This window comes from Elephas maximus, chromosome 17 (genome assembly GCF_024166365.1).
Source record: "Elephas maximus indicus isolate mEleMax1 chromosome 17, mEleMax1 primary haplotype, whole genome shotgun sequence".
Lineage (NCBI taxonomy): Eukaryota > Metazoa > Chordata > Mammalia > Proboscidea > Elephantidae > Elephas > Elephas maximus.
This window is the reverse complement of record NC_064835.1, coordinates 28,575,747-28,594,158: the sequence shown is the minus strand read 5'-3', so window position 1 is coordinate 28,594,158 and position 18,412 is coordinate 28,575,747. Positions and strand designations below refer to the sequence as shown.

General features: G+C 41.3%; 1 protein-coding gene across 1 annotated transcript in view; it reads right to left on the bottom strand.

Annotated features, from left to right (window-relative positions):
• Nucleotides 1-970: 970 nt before the first annotated feature.
• Nucleotides 971-18,412, bottom strand: part of DDX25 (DEAD-box helicase 25) — a 32,674-nt gene continuing 15,232 nt past the window's right edge. Inside the window, exons 9-12 of the mRNA XM_049856831.1 lie at nucleotides 6,739-6,976; nucleotides 5,223-5,385; nucleotides 2,872-3,060; nucleotides 971-1,048 (exon numbers count right to left, since the gene is read on the bottom strand). Of these exons, the coding sequence (XP_049712788.1) occupies nucleotides 987-1,048; nucleotides 2,872-3,060; nucleotides 5,223-5,385; nucleotides 6,739-6,976 (652 nt within the window). The 3' untranslated portion in view covers nucleotides 971-986. The remainder of the gene's footprint in view (nucleotides 1,049-2,871; nucleotides 3,061-5,222; nucleotides 5,386-6,738; nucleotides 6,977-18,412) is intronic.

Sequence of the window (18,412 nt, the reverse complement as noted above, 5' to 3'; positions counted from 1 at the left end):
CTGCTGCTGGTGGCCTGGTGCGGCAGAGCTGTAACCTGGGCTCTGGTATGGCTGCAACACCTGCATGGCTTTCTGGGAGAGTATCGATTTACCGTGTTTTCTCAGGCTCTCTGGTTCACTTCTGAGTGGCAAATGTGAGAAATGAAAAGCATCTCAAAGGGTTTTCCAGAAAACATCCAGAATGCTCAGATATACCTTTAAGTTCTTAAAAGCACAACCTTTGGCTCTCTGAAGTGTTAGTTTAATAGGACAAGTTGGATTCCCATCTCCCCCTGCCTGTTTTAAAGAAATGCCAGAGGCTACTTTATTTTTTTTACTAGATAACTGATAGACTATGCCTCCTCTAACTTGAAGATATTAAGAAGCAAAATAGAAAACTATTTTGAAGTTCTGTATGTCACTGGAAACATTAAAGAAAAGCAAAATGTTTCACTGTTTAACAGTTTTGCCCTGCACCCTCACCTACGAATGTGGTGTGTGTGTGTACACACATACACACACACACACAGAAGGAGGGAGGGAGGGGGATGAGGGAAGGAAAGACATTATGGCTGTCAGTATGGCATCTGTGAGTGAGGACTGAAGGCCTGTGGCATTTTCATTTGCCCTGCACCAGCTCAAATTCCAAAAACGGTATGGCTCTACTGCCATCTTGTGGCACTGTGAGATGTTCACAGGAATACTCAGATCTCAGACTACATAAACTGAATCCAAAAACATCTCAGTAGCCCATGCAAAGATGTTTACCTTCAAAAAGATGAGAAATAAGAAACAACCTTGCTTTTTTATTCAAAAGTATCATGAGTTTAACATCAATTTAACGTCAAAAAGACCTAGGGTCTTAAAACTAAGGCTACCACAACTTTTATTTTGCCAGAGGTGGTAGTTTCATGTTGAAAGAGGCTCAACACAAAAAATTACCTTCAAAACCCACTGGGACATTTTTCCCATAAACTAGGACAGTTCACAATGATAAAGATCTTTCTTCAATATTCAATCTTTTCGATTTCATCCATGTCTTCAGGGTCAAGTTGCTTAATATTGCTGTCTGAAAGAATAAAAGAAAAAGGGCGAGAATTATCCCAGGACCTAAACAGAACTTCATTCCACACAACTCTGAATTTCTGAAGACAGTGACGCCTTTGAAAATATATGTTTCTGTGACACCTTGAGGAAGCCTTGAGATAGGAATGCTCTCTAGATAAGGAAGGGATGGCACTAAGACAACAGACCTCCACTAACTAAAATAACATTAAATAACATTAAATGTGCCAGACGAGGGACACACATACCTGAGGCAGAAAAGGGCTGGGTGAAAGGGAGAAGCCAGGGAAAGGGCCTGGCTGAGTCAGGGGAATGAAGTGGGAGTAGGGTCACTTCCCAAGACTAGGTCCGTAGGCTGTTCTCATAGCAACAGCAGGCCTTATTTGTGCCCTCTCCCCTCCTCCCCCGTCTTCAGTTATCCTAAAATAGTGGTGCTTGACCTATTCATGGAGAGCCCAAGATCAGTCTGTGAAGCTTTGACAATTATCTTCCAGAAGGCATATAGATGCCTGCATGCATTCTCCTGGGGAGAGGGTCCACAGCTTTCAACAAAGGTGAAGTACCAGTGTCCTAAAAGGGAAAATCAGGGATCTATTTGGAGTCATTCATGTGTTCCTCCGCCCCAGGTCTCTGGCATATCTGTGGCCTTTGGTCCACTTTGAGAAGTGGACATCCCTTCACATTTCCATCAGAGTGCAGCCTGCCCGTCCAGAGGCCCTGGCAGGTCAGCAGAGCCTGCCTTGTTCCTGCCTTGTTTAATCGGAGGCCAGAAGGACGACAGCAGACAGCTTGAGCAAGACGACAGCAGACAGCTTGAGAAATGAGGACTCTGCTATTTGGGAGGGCGGGGCAAGAGGGAGGGAAGTGTAAAAGAGGGCGCTGGGGCCAGAACACACTCTCCAAGGATTTTATTGCTGTGATTAGGGTTGTCCTCTTCCCTTTAAACTGAACAGACCGGGGAAGAGGCGAACTCTGAAGTACCTCTGAAAGGAGGCCACAGGCAATTCTACTTCACGTAATGTGCAAAGGCATTCCCCCATCTTTACCTGCACACAGGCAACGCCTCACTGGCTCACTTCCGTGCCTTGTCTTCCCTTATTCTTTCTGCCTGAAATGACCTAATCCTGCTGGAGAGCTCTCACTGAATCACCCTAAGTGAGACTCGAATTTGAGGTGACACAGCTGTCCTGTGTTTCCTTAGTATTGTCTATGTCTCTAGTTTTGCACAAACTGTTACATGTTAGAGCTACCACCTTCTCCCTGGTTAGACTGTTTGTGCCTTAAAAGCAGAGGTGGTATCTTAATTTTCTTTATGAACACCGTGCATTATGAAAGCTAAATAAATGCTGGATGGATGGACAGATAAATATAATGGAACTTTATTCCCAGAGGAACTTGGAGAAACACAATAGTACCACCTAAACCTGTTCTTTGGGAACCAGCCAGCTCCCAAAATGCTTCACAGGAGGGCTGCTCCATGCAGGGGGATGAGTAGATAAGAACTTCTGGCAACACAGGGTCTACAATGGTCATACAGCTCTAAGAAAAAACTTACTTGACTAGGATCGCTCCTCCTAGCACATGAAAATCTCCAGATCACAGAATGAGATGTAGCATGGAAGTCTGAGCTCATATTAATTCCACTTAATTTTTTAAAATTTTCTTTAAAACCAATTAAGAATTATTTCCTCAACTGTCTCACATGAGGGACTCAGTCCTGTGACTCCACAGAACCACAGGCCTCTGGACTCGAGCTCCATGATCCACATCACCACCCTGCCAGCAGAGCACGTCTACAGTTTACACTGTGGAGGCTGTGCTACTTACTGAAGTGATCCTGGATTTTCATCAGCAGGGGAAGCTTATCCACTTCAATCATGTTGAAGGCAAGGCCTTTTTTCCCAAAGCGTCCCGTCCGCCCTATGCGGTGGAGGTAGGTCTCGTAGTCTGGCTCCTCTGCTTGGTTTACAGGGAGGTCAAAGTTCACAACAATCGTGACCTGCTTCACGTCAATCCCTAGAAGAGGCAAAACACCATAGGGTCCTGGAGCTTTTTCCTTAGGACAGAGCTACTCAAGGGCCACACTTACTGAGGGAATTCTCATTTTACAGAAACAATTTATAAATCAAACCTGGCTTCGAATAATTGAAACAGGCACCTCGGCCAGGCAATCTGCTTCCACAGTGTGTCTATGGTGCTACGTAAGAGCATTGGCACAGGTTAATTCTAGAGAAGTTTAAATATGCACAAAGAGTGTGCGCGTGTGTACCTATGTTTGCATGTGTGCACGTATGTGTGCACACATGTGTATGTGTGCTTGTGTTTGTGCGTTTATGGTGTGTGTGGGTGGTGGGGAGGAGCACTCACCAAGCCCACAGAGCCACCACTCCTCTCTGCTCCTGCTGTGCTAAGTCCACAGCAGACACCCTTAATCTTCCGTCTCCTTACCCATCACAGTGTCCCAGCTTTGCTCATTACACAGCCATTGTTCTAGTCAGGTCTTCTGCATCGTAGCCTCAACTGGTACAACAACCTCCAGACTGGCTTCCCCCCATGTCTTTTCCCACTCCTCTGATCACTCCTATGACAGCTACCATAGCTACATCCAGAGCACCTGAATTCAAAACATAACTGCCCCAATTGCATGGGATGAAAACGCAAACAATTTAAGACCTTTAACCACCTAAAGCATCATCTTCTAACCCACGAACTGAATGCTGTAGTCACAAGGTCTTATCGTTTCCCAAACACGCTGTAAATTCTCGTCCAACTGAATTGTTACCCTTCCTTCAAACCCTTTCAAGTCTAAGGTTGCCTAGGAAGACTTCTGTGATCCCCGGTGCCTTCCATCCTCCCATTAACGAGCTGGCTGGGTCATGATCCTAGCCCTCCTTGCTCTGTGCCTTTACTCTGGAGCTTCTTGTGCCCTCTTTCTTCTGGGGTCTAGAGATGTGCTGTCCAACATGGCAACCACTAGCCCCATGGGGCTGTTTAAATTAAAATGAAAAAATTCAGTGCCTCAGTTGCACTTGTCACATTTCTAGTGCTCAACAGCCACATCTGGCTAGTAGCTAACAGGTGGACAGGGCAGAAGAGACCAACTCCATCACTGCAGAAAATTCTATTGGACATTGTTCATCTAGAGAGCCAAGAGCCTAGGTGATGAGCTCCTGAGGAGAAGAGACCTCATCCCTTTTCAGGCTCCTTTCGCAAAGTGCTGTACTCAGCATTCACTGCTAACATGGCACGTTCTCAGTTCTATCTGCTGAACTGAGAATTAATTGGGAAACATGGTTAGAGTATAGGGTCTAGGCAAGGATATAGGAAGCACGAAGAAAGTGAAAAGGCTCTTCTCTTAAAAAAAAAATTTTCCCTCAGTAATCAATAGCTTTAAAATTGAAAACACCTCAGAGATGTTCAACATTATCAGTCACTATAATAAGAAGCCACTACACACTACTAGAATGCCTAAAATAAAAAATACTGATAATACCAATTGCTGGCAAAGATGTAGAGCAACTGGAATTTTCTCATGTTGCTGCTGGGAACATAAAACGGTGCAGCCACTTTGGAAAACAGCTTTGTAGTTTCTTATAAAATTAACATACACATACCAAATGACCCACTGAATTTCCCAGGTATTTACCCAACAGATATGAAAACCTATTTCTACACAAAAACCTATACATCAATGTTTATTATGGCTTTATTCAAAATAGCCCCAAACTGGAAACAATGCAAATACCCATCAACTGGTAAATGGATGAACAAATTGTTGTACAACCACTCAACAAAATACCACTCAGGAATGAAGAGGAACATACTGGTGCATGTAACAATACCGATGAATCTCAAAAGCATTACGTTAAGTGGAATAAGTCAGTTCCAAAAGGCCACCTACTGTATGATTGAATTTATATGGCATTCTGGAAGAGACAAAACCATAGAGACAGAAATCAGATCAGGAGCCACCAGGGGCCAAGTGATGGGAGGAGGACACTGACTGCAAAGGAGCACGTGGAAACATTTTGGGGAGATGGAAAGGTTCTGAATTTTGATTATGGCGGTGGTTACATGATTGTATACATTTATCAAAACTCATTGAACTATACACTCAAAAAGAGTGAATATTATCCTCTGTATACTATACCTCAATAAACCTAACTTTAAACACACACCTCGAGCACAGACATTGGTCGTTATAAGAACTTTCTCCTTCCCATCCCGAAACCTCTGAATGATGGCTGCACGCTGGTCCACGGTCAGCTCCCCACTTAACAAGGAGACTTGGTGTCCATCCTGCATCATCTCCACAGTCAACCACTTGGCATTTCGGCGAGTCTATGAGAAAAAGCAAACGCCATCCAGCAGCACAAGTTAAAGCCGATCAGCTGTGCCTGCAGGTGCTCCTGCCTGCAGAGCGTGGAGGAGGACTAGGGGAGGCTGCAGAGGCATGTGTGCTTCACCTCCCCCGCTGTCCTTGAGGACCCTTGGAATATGTGGCCTGGAATTCTCCCTCCCCTGTGCTTCTAAGGCACACGTTCTGTCAGCCTGTCAGAGCTTTGCCTTCCTCACCTTGAAATGAAGATAATCAGGATGGTCTACCTACCTCGCATGGGGCTACAAAAGGAAACAATGCAATAATGAGAAGAGACACTCTTGGAGTGCTGCTGATATACCAGGCACCTTGCTAAAATCTTCACATGCATCACAGTCATTTGCTTTTCACAACAATTTAATGAAGTAGCTACCTGATTTCATTTAAAAAAATTTTTAAAAGACCCAAAGCTTAAAATATTAACTTGCCCAGGGTTATGTAGCTAGTCAGCAATAGAGCTGAATTTTACACAAAAAATGCCAGAAATAAATGATATACAGAAAATAAAGGTAGAGTGATAGTAATAGTGAGTACCTAGGTAGCTACTTTACTAATAGTTAGGAGTAGAAGTAAACATTGTTAACACAGTAATGGATATCCATAAAAACCCTACAATAAATATTAACCTACATGGGGAAATGTTAGAAGCAGTCTATTACGGATTGAATTGTGTCCCTCCAAAATATGTGTTGAAATCCTAACTTCTATACCCATGGATGCAATTCCAGTTGAGAATAGGGTTTTCTTTGTTATGTTAATCAGTGTAGGGTCTATCTTAATTCTAATGACTTTTGAGCTATAAAAAGGGCAGATTACACACAGAAAGAAGAACAAATGGGGGAAAGATAGAGTCACGAGGAGATCCCCAAGAGCTAGAGACGCTAAGACAAGGATTTTCCCCCAGAGCAGACACAGAGCCTTCCCCTAGAGCCAGTGTGCTGAAATCAGACTTCTAGCCTCAGGAACTTTGAGGAAATAAATTCCTGTTCTTTAAAACCACCCACTTGTGGTATTTCTATTACAGTAGCACCAGAAGACTAAGACACAGTCCCTTTAAAATAAGGATTAAGACAAGGATGCTCACTATTGAACATCATATTGAAGATGCTATTTATTCCATTACTTAATCTTTCTAAGTTTCACCCATAAAATATGGATAATTCCTATTCAGAGCTGTTCTGAAGATTAAGCTACATAGCATATAAAACGTGCTGAACGATATGGCACTGGCTATATGTCACTTATTACTTCTATGGACCCCCTACCTCTGCCTGTAGTGACCTAGCATGATGGAAAGAAATCTCAGCACAGTTTACCTGGCAGAAGATAATGGCCTGGCCAATGGTGATGCCGCCGTAAATGTTGCACAGGGCTTGGTATTTGTCTTTCCTGTTCTCGCACAACACATAATACTGTCGGATGTTGTTCAGGGTCAGCTCCTCTTTGCGTAACTTGATGACATTGGGGTCGGGAATAATTCGCTCAGCAAACTGCCACACAGAGTCCTCAAAGGTTGCTGAGAAGAGGAGCATCTGGCATTCGGAGGGCAAAGCTCTGTGAGAGAGAAGGGAAGAAGGCCATCACCCAGCCGGGACCCTGTCACTCCTCTTGGAGGCAGCCCCAAGCACAGTGCCCACTGCCATCAGCTGCTCCCCACCCAAGTGCTCCATGGGGCAGCCCAGGAGAGCTGTACTGCTAGGCGAGAGCCAAGTGTCCTGCCCCTCTTTGCCACCAAGAATTCAGAAAAATATGTATGCTGAATGTGCACTCAAGAGCAAAGTTTAGCTATACATCCTGGAGAGTGGGAGGCTTTTTATGCCAATTTTCTCCTTAGGAGAGGCAACATCATGGAGCCAAGAGTGCTCCCCGGGATGCTCCTCATGGTCATAATCTCACACAGAGTTAACGGGGAAGAGAAAACCAGAGACTAGTCACTCGATGGCAGGTGCTATAAATTTGGGGTGGGGAAGAACAACAGCTACTATTAACTTTATTGGGAACAGGAAGAGCTGAATGTAAATAACGTCTGCAGCAAAAATGGAAAATGCAGTAACTAAAATGTACACTGAACCCATGATGAAAAACAGGGCTGATTTATATGAAGTTCAAAAAACAGGCACAACTGGGGGGATTCTGGGAAGATGGCAGCATAAACAGATCATTGTTCCAACCCTCCCTCACAAATACAACAAGAAATACAACAAGAAAACGGTGCTTGGCCTTGAGGGACTCTGAATCAGGCAGCAGAGGACAGCAGTGGGGCATGGCAGAGAGGCAAGAATCAACAACTCAATGATGAGCTGCATATGGCAAGAAAATTGCTTCTCTCAACATCCTTGCCCCTCCCCCCAGCTGCACAAGCCACACGCTGCCATGAACTGGGGAAGCAACCCCAGCAAAAGAACCTGCTTCCCTCACCAACAGTCCCTGCCTGTGCAAAGAGACAGGACCCCAAGTTTCTCCTCTAAAATCAACAAGGCAGATCTCCCTGGGGGTCTGTTTAGAATGTGCTAGAACCTCCCCCACCTGGCCAATGTCAGCAGCAAAGCTGCTGTAAATTGCTATAGAAGCCCCCTGCAGTGAAGCCTGTTCAAAGCCTGGACTCTGATTGCCTGCCTGTGCACCCCATAGCTCTGGCCTCCGAAATCAACAGGATGGATCTCCTTAGGGTTCAGTTCGGGTCTGCCTGCCCTACTTCTGGTTGGCACTGAGGACTGCTGACTGAGCCTGCTGCATGCTAGGAAGTAGGCACCTTGAGTGGAGCCTACATACACTGACATATTACTATTGGTGGGGATCTAACAGTAACAAGGCAGGCCTCCCCAGGGGTCTGTACAGGGTGTGCCAGCCCCTTTCCTATCTGGCAGCTGCTGGCTGCTGGACTGTTACAAACTCCTACAGAAGGTCCCCTGCAGTAGAGCCATGAGGCAGGTCACTTAAGTGGAGACTGCTCCCCCAACCACCACAGGGCCATTAAAACCAACCCAAACCAAACCTGTTGCCATCAAGTTGATTCCAACTCACGGTGACCCTACGGGACAGAGTAAAACTGCCCTACAGGGTTTTCAAGAAATGGCTGGTGAATGCGAACTGCTGACCTTTTGGTCAGTAGCCAAACTCTTAACCACTGTGCCACCAGGGGTCCACAGGGCAACTGGGGCTCTGAAATCAACAAGACAGATCTCTCAGGGGTCCTTTGGGAGAGTGCCAGCCCCTCCTACTCCTGATATGGAGGAAAGCCTGCCCATGCTTCCCCTGAAAACCAACTCAGATATAAGTGGCCCCCATAGGCCATGGGAGGAAGCCTTGGAGAAAACTAGAAGGCAATACCCAGTCTGGCAGGAGGGCTCATTTGGTGTGGGCTTTCTGACTAAAAATGGGGTTGCAGAAATAGCAGAGGAGGGAGTAATAACCAGAGAGAGGACTTCACCCTCTGGTGGACAGATTAGTGTACAACATCTCACCTGAGTGTCTGTGCCCTCTGGTGGACAGACTGTTCACTGCGGGTTCTCTAGCGTATTTAGGAGACATTGAAAGTTGAAAACTGAGATCTGAAACTTTTGAATCCTAATTAAATCAGGGAGGAAGAAAGTGCTACCACAGAGAGAAAGACAAAGTGGAAAGCAAAGGCCTAAGGCTCTGCCTGCCTAAGAGCTTTTTACAGAAAGTAGTACAGGCAAAAATGCAAAACACTGAGCAGAACTAAGCAAGTTAACACCCTTGAAAATTCCAATGCCCGAACAAGTAAACACAAGACACATAAAGATAAGAGAAACGAAGGCCCATCCAAATGAACATGAGGAAGGGAGTGAAATTGCATTTATAGAAGCTAAATTATGAAAAGAATGTAAGAATATAATACAACAATGTTAAACATAATCAAAGAACTAATGGAAAATATAGACAAACATCAAAAAGAAATAAGGAAAGCTATCATGTACAAAATATGGATTTAAAAAAGAGATAAAAAGAAACCAAACAGAAATATTGTAACTGAAAGACAATAACTGAAATGAGAAACACAGTGGAAGGATTTAAAAAGATTTAATCAGGCAGAACAATCAGTGAATTAGAGGACAAGATAATCAAAATTACAGAGGCTGAAGAGCAACAAGAACAGAGGCTCAGGACTGGTGAGCACAGCTGAATGGAATTATGGGACAATATCAAGAGATCTAATATATGCATCATGGGAATTCTAGAAGATGAGCGAAAGAGGCAGAAAGAATATTTGAAGAAATAATGACAGAAAATTTCCTGAATCTGATGAAGAATATCAATTTACAAATCCAAGAAGCTCAAAGAACTCCAAGCAGGATAAACCCAGAGATTTACACCAAGCCACATCACAATCAGGCTCCAAAAAAATAAGATAAAGTGAGAATCCGGAAAGCAGTGAGACAGAAGCAATCACATATAAATGATCCCCAATAAAATTAAGTGCTGATTTCTCCTCAGAAACATTGGAACCCAGAAGAGAATGAAACAATATACTTAAAGCGCTGAAAGAAAAACTATCAGTCAAGAATACTATACCTGGTGAAGCTGTCCTTAAAGAATGAGGACGAAATTAAAAGACTCCCAGACAAACAGAAGCTGAGAGAGTTCACAGCCACCGGACCAGCCCTACAAAAAATACTAATGGGAGTCCTGCATATGGAAGAGAAAAAATACTAGAAAGTAACTCAAAGCCGTATATAAAAAGAAAGATCTCTAGTAAGGGTAACTGCATGGGCAAGTTTAAGAACTAATAATATGGTATTCATGCTTGATAATTCTGTTTTGTTTTTTATGCTTTTTTATGACAAATGTATAAAATGCAAGGATAAAATTATGCAATTGGTGATAACAACAACAAAATGGGGGGGTGGTATAGATATAGCATTTCTTGTACGTTACTGAAGTTAAGGTGGTATCAACTTACCCTAGTATTATATGAATGCAAGATGTCAAATGTAATATTCATGGTAACCACAAAGAAAATATCTTTAAAAAAATACACAAAAGGAAAGAATAAGGGATCCAAAAGGGCTCACTATAATAACAAAAGCAGACAGTATTAAAGGAAAAAGACAAAGAAGGCTTAAGACACACAAAAAACTAATAACAGAATGACAGGAGTAAGTCCTTTCTTATCAGTAATTACAGTAACTATAAATGGACTAAATGTTCCAATAAAATGGCAGAGAGTGGTAAAATGAATTAAAAGTAAAAACAAAAAATGTGCTCCAACTATGTGTTATTCACAAGAGATGCAGCTTAGACCTAAGGGCACAAATTGATTGAAATTGAAAGCATGGAAAAAAATAACCCATGCAAATAATAACTAAAAGAGAGCTGGGGTGGCAATGTTAATATCAGGTAAAGTGGCCTTTAAGATAAAATCTGTTAGAAGAGACAAAGATGGACATTATGTAGTGATAAAAGGGTCAATTCATCAAGAAGATTTAACAATCATAAACTTATATGCACTCAACATAAAAAAAAAAACCCATTGCCATCAAGTCATTTCTGACTCAACACAGGAGCACCTAAATATATAAAGCAAACACTGATAGAATTGAAAGGCAAAATAGGCAGCACTACAATAATAGTTGAACACTTCAATACACCACTTTTGATATTGGACAGAACATCTAGAAAGAAGATCAACAAGGAAACGAGGGACCTGAATGACACTATACACCAACTAGAATTGACAGACCTATATAAGACACTTTACCCAACAACAAAACAATATGCATTCTACTCCAGTGCACATGGATCATTCTCTAGGACAGACCACATGTGAGGTCGCAAAGTAAGTCTTGTTAATTTAAAAAGATTGAAATCCAACATTTTCTTGGGCCATAATAGGCTGACGCTAGAAATCAGTAACAGAGGGGGAAAAAAAACTGGAAAATACACAAACATATGGAAATTAAACAACACACTATTATACTGCCAATGGATCAAGGAAGAAATCAAAAGAGAAATCACAAATTTCTCAGAGTCAAATGAAGATGACTCTACCAAAACTTATGAGATGTAGCAAAGGCAGTACTCAGAGACTTATAACAATAAATGTCTACATGAAAAAAAAAAAAGACCTCAAATCAATATCTTAACTCTACATCTTGAGGAACTAGAAAGAGAAGAGCAAACTAAACCTAAACCTACCAGAAGAAAAGGAAATAACAAATCAGAGAAAAAATAAATGAAATCAAAAATAGAAAAACAATAGAGAGAATGAACATAACCAGAAGTTGGTTCTTTGAAAAGATCAATAAAACTGGAAAACGTTTAGCTAGCATGACAAAGAAAAACAGAGAAAAGATGTAAATAACAAAAATAAGGAATGAAAGTGCAGACATTACAACTGACCCAACAGAAACAAAAATAATTATGACAGAGCATTATGAACAACTGTACAGCAAGAAACTGGACAACTTAGATGAAATTAACAAATTCCTGGAAACATACAAAACACCCAAAGTGACTCAAGAGGAAATAGAAAGTCTCAACAGATCTATAACAAATGAAGAGATAGAATCAGTGATCAAAAACCTCCCAACAAAAAATTTCTGGATCAGATAGTTTCACTGGGGAATTTTGTCAAATATTTTACCAAAAGAAGAATTGACACCTACTTTGTTTAAATTCTTCCAAAAGATAGAGAAGGAAAGAATACTCCCTAATTCTATGAAGCAAACATAACCCTGATTACAAAATAGATGCTAAAACCTTTAAGAAAATACTAGCAAACAGAATCTAACAGCATATTAAGAGATTTATACACCATGACCTAGCGGTATTTATTCCAGGTGTGCCAGGATAATTCAACGTTACAAAATCAACATAATACACCCCCACCAACAGAACAAAGAAAAAGAACCACATGACCATCTCTATGGATGCAAAAAAGATATTTGATAAAATACAACACCGTTTCTTGATGAAAACCATCAAGAAGATAGGAAGAGAAGGAAAGCTCCTCGATATGAGTAAAGGCATATATGAAAAGTCAACATTCAACATTATACTTAATGGAGAAAGACTGAGAGCTTTCTCCTTGAAACTGTGAACAAGGATGCTCACTCTCACCAGTCCTATTCAATACTATATTAGAAGTCTTAGCCACAGCAATAAAACAAGAAAAAGAAATAACATATTTTTATGCAAATAACACGTACCTTCTACATTTGTTTGCCAACTGCTCCACTGTAAAAAAAAAAAAAAATTAGCATAGCGTGCTTATAAAAATACCTCATATGGGGAGGGAGCAGTTGGCAAAGAACCATAGAAGGCATGTGTTATTTGTGTAAAAATATGGTAAAAGGTTTTTAAATCGGAAGAGAAGTAAAATTATCTCTATTCACAAATGACACGGCCCTACATATAGAAAATCCCAAAGAACCCACAAGAAAGCTTCTAGAGCTAATAGAGAAATTTAACGAAATTGCAAGGTACAAGGTCAACAACCAAAAACCAGCTGGGTTTCTATGTATCAACAATGAGAAATCTGAAAGAGAAATTAGGGAAATGGTCCAATTAAAGTAGTATCTAAGAGAATAAAACATCCAGAAAATAAACTTAGCCAGGGATGGAAAAGGCTTACATAACAAAAATTATACAATACTGCTGAAAGAAATTAAAGAAGACTTTAATTAAGGAAAGATATTCCATGTTCATGGATTGGAAGACTTAATATTTTGAAGATGTTAATACTACCCAAAGTGATCTACAGTAACACAATTCCAATCAAAATTCCAATAGCCTTTTTTATGGAAACAGAAAAACCAATCCTCAACTTCATATGGAATGGCAAGAGGCCCTGAATAGCTAAAGCAATATTGAAAGAGAAGAACAACGTAGGAGGTCTCGTACTTCCTGATCTCAAAACATATTACACAGCTACAGTAATCCAAACAGCCTAGTGCTGCTATAATAATAGACACAAAGACCAATGGAATAGAATTGAAAGTCTAGAAATAAACCCAAACATCTATGGTCAACTGATTTTTGACAAGGTTGCTAAGTCCATTCAGTGCAGGAAAGAAGAGTATCTTCCATAAATGGTGTTGGGAAATTTGGATTTCCACATGCAGAAAAATGAAACAGAATCCATGCTTTACACCATACACACACAATAAAAAATTCAAAATGATTAAGTGCCTAAATGTGAAAACTAAAACCACAGAATTCTTAGAAGAAAATGTAGGGGCAAGTCTATTAGGCCTAGCTTTTAACAATGGATTATCTGATACAAGAACAAAAGCACAAATAGCAGAAGATAAATAAATGGGACCTCATAAAAATTAAAAACTTTTGTTTATCAAACAACTTTACTGAGAGGTGGGGCCAAGGTGACAGAGTAGCCAAACGCTTCCAGTGATCCCTCTTACAACAAAGACCAAAAAAAAAAAACCAAGTGAAATGATTATATTTACAACAAGCTAGGAGCCCTGAACATCAAAGGCAAAGTTAGAAAATGGACTGAGCAGCAGGCGGAGGGAGAGACAGTTCAGGAGCTGAGAGGAGATGCTGGGCCTGAATCGCCGGAAACCCTCAGGCACCATCCCCAGGAGTGACTGCAGGGGGCTGTTGGCAGGGTTCGGCCACAGCTTCCTCAGCGAGAAACAGCCATCCGCACAGCCTACTCACACCTCTGGAACAAGAGAAGAACAGTGGTCTTGGTAAAAGCTAAGTACTTGCGAATATCTTACCGTGCCCCCAGCCCCCAAGCCAGCTTCAATGGCTGTTATTTCCCTGGGCCTGAGGTAAGTCCTGCTGAATGTCCTGAGCCACTGTCCCGGCCTTAGAGAAGGAATAAATTCACAACTGAGGAAAAAGATAATTTGCCAGCTCCAGTAACCTGGGTAGCTCAGGACAGAACTGGCTCCTGTCCAGCCATAAACCGTCTCTGGGCTTTGACTAGCTTTCCCCGCTGCATGGACCTGTGTGGGCCTATTTCAGGAGAATACACCCTTGTTGGCAGATTGCAACTATTTCAGCTGTGCAGTGGACAGGCAGGTGTTTAATGTTTGATACCACTTTGCCTATTAAACAGGGTCCTCACCTACCCACATCAGGGGCCTAAGGACTGGTGGCTCCACTCACATCATCTGACCACCCACAACAGGGGTCCAAGGATAACTGGTACCTCCCAGTCCTTATAACCAAAAACACTGGGTGCTCATGGTCCATCTGCAGAACCCACCCACCTGTGCGCTCTAGGTAACAGGGATGTGTTTTCCTCACAGACACTTGGGGGACAGTTATCAGCCCCCTGCCTTGTTCAGAGCATGACCCCCTGCTGCGACCAGATACCAGTACCTACACCAATCACCGCTGCCCCTCTAAGACTGCAGGACAGAGCCTGAACCACACACTTGATGAAGAGCTACCTGGACACTTGAGTTGAATCCATACAAGAAAAGTGAATGGACTCCTAGGCTGATATACCTGATCACAGCTCTAGCCATCTAGTGATGCAACTTAAAGGCGAAAATAATCAGGCTAGCTCACTCAAGCAACCTACTTGGGCATATCGAAACAAAACAAAACAAGAAGCTAGGATACAGTAAACAAACACAAAATAAACTAATACAATAACTAGTAGATGGCTCGGAGACAACAGTCAATATGAAATCAAATAGAAAAGCAAACCATGATTACTTCAACAAGCTCTCAGAACAAAGAATCAAGGGATCTTCTGGATGAAGGTGCCTTCTTGGAATTACCGGATGCAGAATACAAAAGATTAATATACAGAACTCTTCAAGACATCAGGAAGAAGATCAGACAATACACAGAATAAGCCAAGGAACACACAGATAAAGCAGCTGAAGAAATTAAAAAGGTTATTCGAGTATATAATGAAAAATTTACAAAGCTGCAAGTACCTCTATTTGCAGATGGCATTATTTTATAAACAGAAAACTACTGAAACTAATAGTTCAGCAGACTATCAGGACACAGATAAACATACAAAAATCAGTTGGATTCCTCTACTCCAAGAAAAAGAACATCGAAAGGAAATCACCAAATCAATACCATTTCCAGTAGTCCCCAAGAAGATAAAACACTTAGAAATAAATCTTACCAGAGATGTAAAAGACCAATACATAGCAAACTACAAGATACTACCGCAAGAAACCAAAAGAGACCTACATAAGTGGAAGAATATACCTTTCTCATGGATAGGAAAACTTTACATTGTAAAAGCGATTTATAGATACAATGCAATTCTGATCCAAATTCCAATGACATTTAATGAGATGGAGAAACAAATCACCAATTTCATATGGAAGGGAAAGAGGCCCCGGATTAGTAAAGCGTTACTGAAAAAGAACAAAGTGGGAGGCCTCACTCTACCTGATTTTAGAACCTATTATACCGCTACAGTAGTCAAAACAGCCTGGTACGGGTACAACAGATACATAGACCAATGGAACAGAATTGAGAATCCAGACATTAATTCATTCACACATGAGCAGCTGATATTTGACAAAGGCCCAAAGTCAGTTAAATGGGGAAAAAATAGTCTCTTTAACAAATGGTGCTGGCATAACTGGATACCCATCTGCAAAACAACGAAACAAGACCCATACCTCACTCCATGCACAAAAACTAACTCAAAATGGATGAAAGACCTAAATATAAAATCTAAAACGATAAAGATCATGGAAGAAAAAATAGGGACAATGCTAGGAGCCCTAATACATGCCATGAACAGTATACAAAACATTACTAACAATGCAGAAGAGAAACTAGACAACTGGCAGCTCCTAAAAATCAAATATTTATGCTCATCCAAAGACTTCACCAAAAGAGTAAAAAGGTTACCTACAGACTGGGAAAAAGTTTTTAGCTGTGACATGTCCAATCAGGGTCTCATCTCCAAAATCTACATGATACTGTAAAAACTCAACTACAAAAAGAAAAATAACCCAATTAAAAAACGGGCAAATGACAGGAATAGGCACCTCACTAAAGAAGACATTCAGGTAGCTAACAGATATGTGAGGAAATGCTCACGATCATTTTTTTTTTTAATAGCCATTAGAGAAATGCAAATCAAAACTACAATGAGATTCCATCTCACTCCAACAAGGCTGGCATCAATCCAAAAAACACAAAAATAATAAATGTTGGAGAGGTTGTGGAGAGACTGGAATACTTTTACACGGCTGGTGGGAATGTAAAATGGTACAATCACTTTGGAAACTGATTTGGTGCTTCCTTAAAAAGTAGAAATAGAACTACCATATGATCCAGCAATCCCACTCCTTGGAATATATCCTAGAGAAATAAGAGCCTTTACACGAACAGATATATGCACACCCATGTTCACTGCAGCACTGTTTACAATAGCAAAAAGATGGAAGCAACCAAGGTGCCCATCAACAGATGAATTGATCAGTTATGGTGTATTAACGCAATAGAATACTACATATCAATAAAGAACAATGATGAATCTGTGAAACATTTCATAACATGGAGGAATCTGGAAGGCATTATGCTGAGTGAAAGCAGTCAGTTACAAAAGGACAAATGTTGTATGAGACCAGTATTGTAAGAACTCAAAGACAGTTTAAACAGAGAAGAAAATACTCTTTGATGGTTAGGGGAGTGGAGGGGGGGAGAGGGGTTTTCACTAATTATACAGTTGATAAGAACTATTTTAGGTAAAGGCAAAGATAACACACAATACAGGAGAGGTCAGCACAACTGGATTAAACCAAAAGCAAAGAAGTTTCCTGAATAAACTGAATGCTTTGAAGGCCTATGTAGCAGGGTTGGGGGTTTGGGGACCATGGTTTCAGGGGACATCTAAGTCAATTGGCATAATAAAATCTATTAAGAAAACATCCTGCATCCCACTTTGGAGAGTGGTGTCTGGGGTCTTAAACGCTAGCAAGTGGCCATCTCAGATGCATCAGCTGGTCTCAACCTACCTGGAGCAAAGGAGAATGAAGAACACCAAAAATACAAGGTAATTATGAGCCCAAGAGACAGAAAGGGCCACATAAACCAGAGACTACATCAGCTTGAGACCAGAAGAACCAGATGGTGCCCAGCAAGAACCGATGACTGCCCTGACAGGGAACATAACAGAGAACCCCTGAGGGAGCTGGAGAGCAGTGGGATGCAGACCCCAAATTCTTGTAAAAAAAACCAGACTTAATGGTCTGACTGAGACTAGAAGGACCCCAGAGGTCATGGTCCCCAGACCTTCTGTTAGGCCAAGACAGGAACCATTCCCAAAGCCGACTCTACAGACAGGGATTGGACTGGACTAAGGGATAGAAAATGATACTGGTGAGGAGTGAGCTTCTTGGCTCAAGTAGACACATGAGACTACGTGAGCAGCTCCTGTCTGTTGGGGAGATGAGAGGGCAGAGGGGGTCAGAAGCTGGCCAAATGGACACAAAAATAGAGAGTGGAGGGAAGAGGTGTGCTGTCCCATTAAGGGGAGAGCAACTAGGAGTATATAAAAAGGTATATATACATTTTTGTTCGAGAGACTGACTTGATTTGTAAACTTTCACTTAAAGCACAACAAAAATTAAAAAAAAAAAAGACTTTACCAAAAAAGTGAAAAGACAAGCTACCAATTGGAGGAACGTTGTCAGAAGCCATATATCTGGTAAGAGTCTAATAACCAAAATACATATAAAATTTTAACAACAAAAAGAACACCCAATCAAAAATGGTCTAAGGACTTAAATTGACATTTCACTGGAGACTACTATTCAAATGGCCACCAAACACATGAAAAGATGCTCAACATCATTAGTGATTAGAAAGAGATGTAAATCAAAACCACAATGAGATACTCTCTCACTCCCACTAGGATGGCTAAGATCAAAAAAAAAGGAAAATAAAAAATGTTGGTGGATACGTGGAGATATTGGAACCCTTATCCATTGCTGGTAGGAATGTAAAACTGCACAGCCGTTCAGAAAAACAGTATGGCAGTTTCTCAAAAAACTAAAAATGAACTAC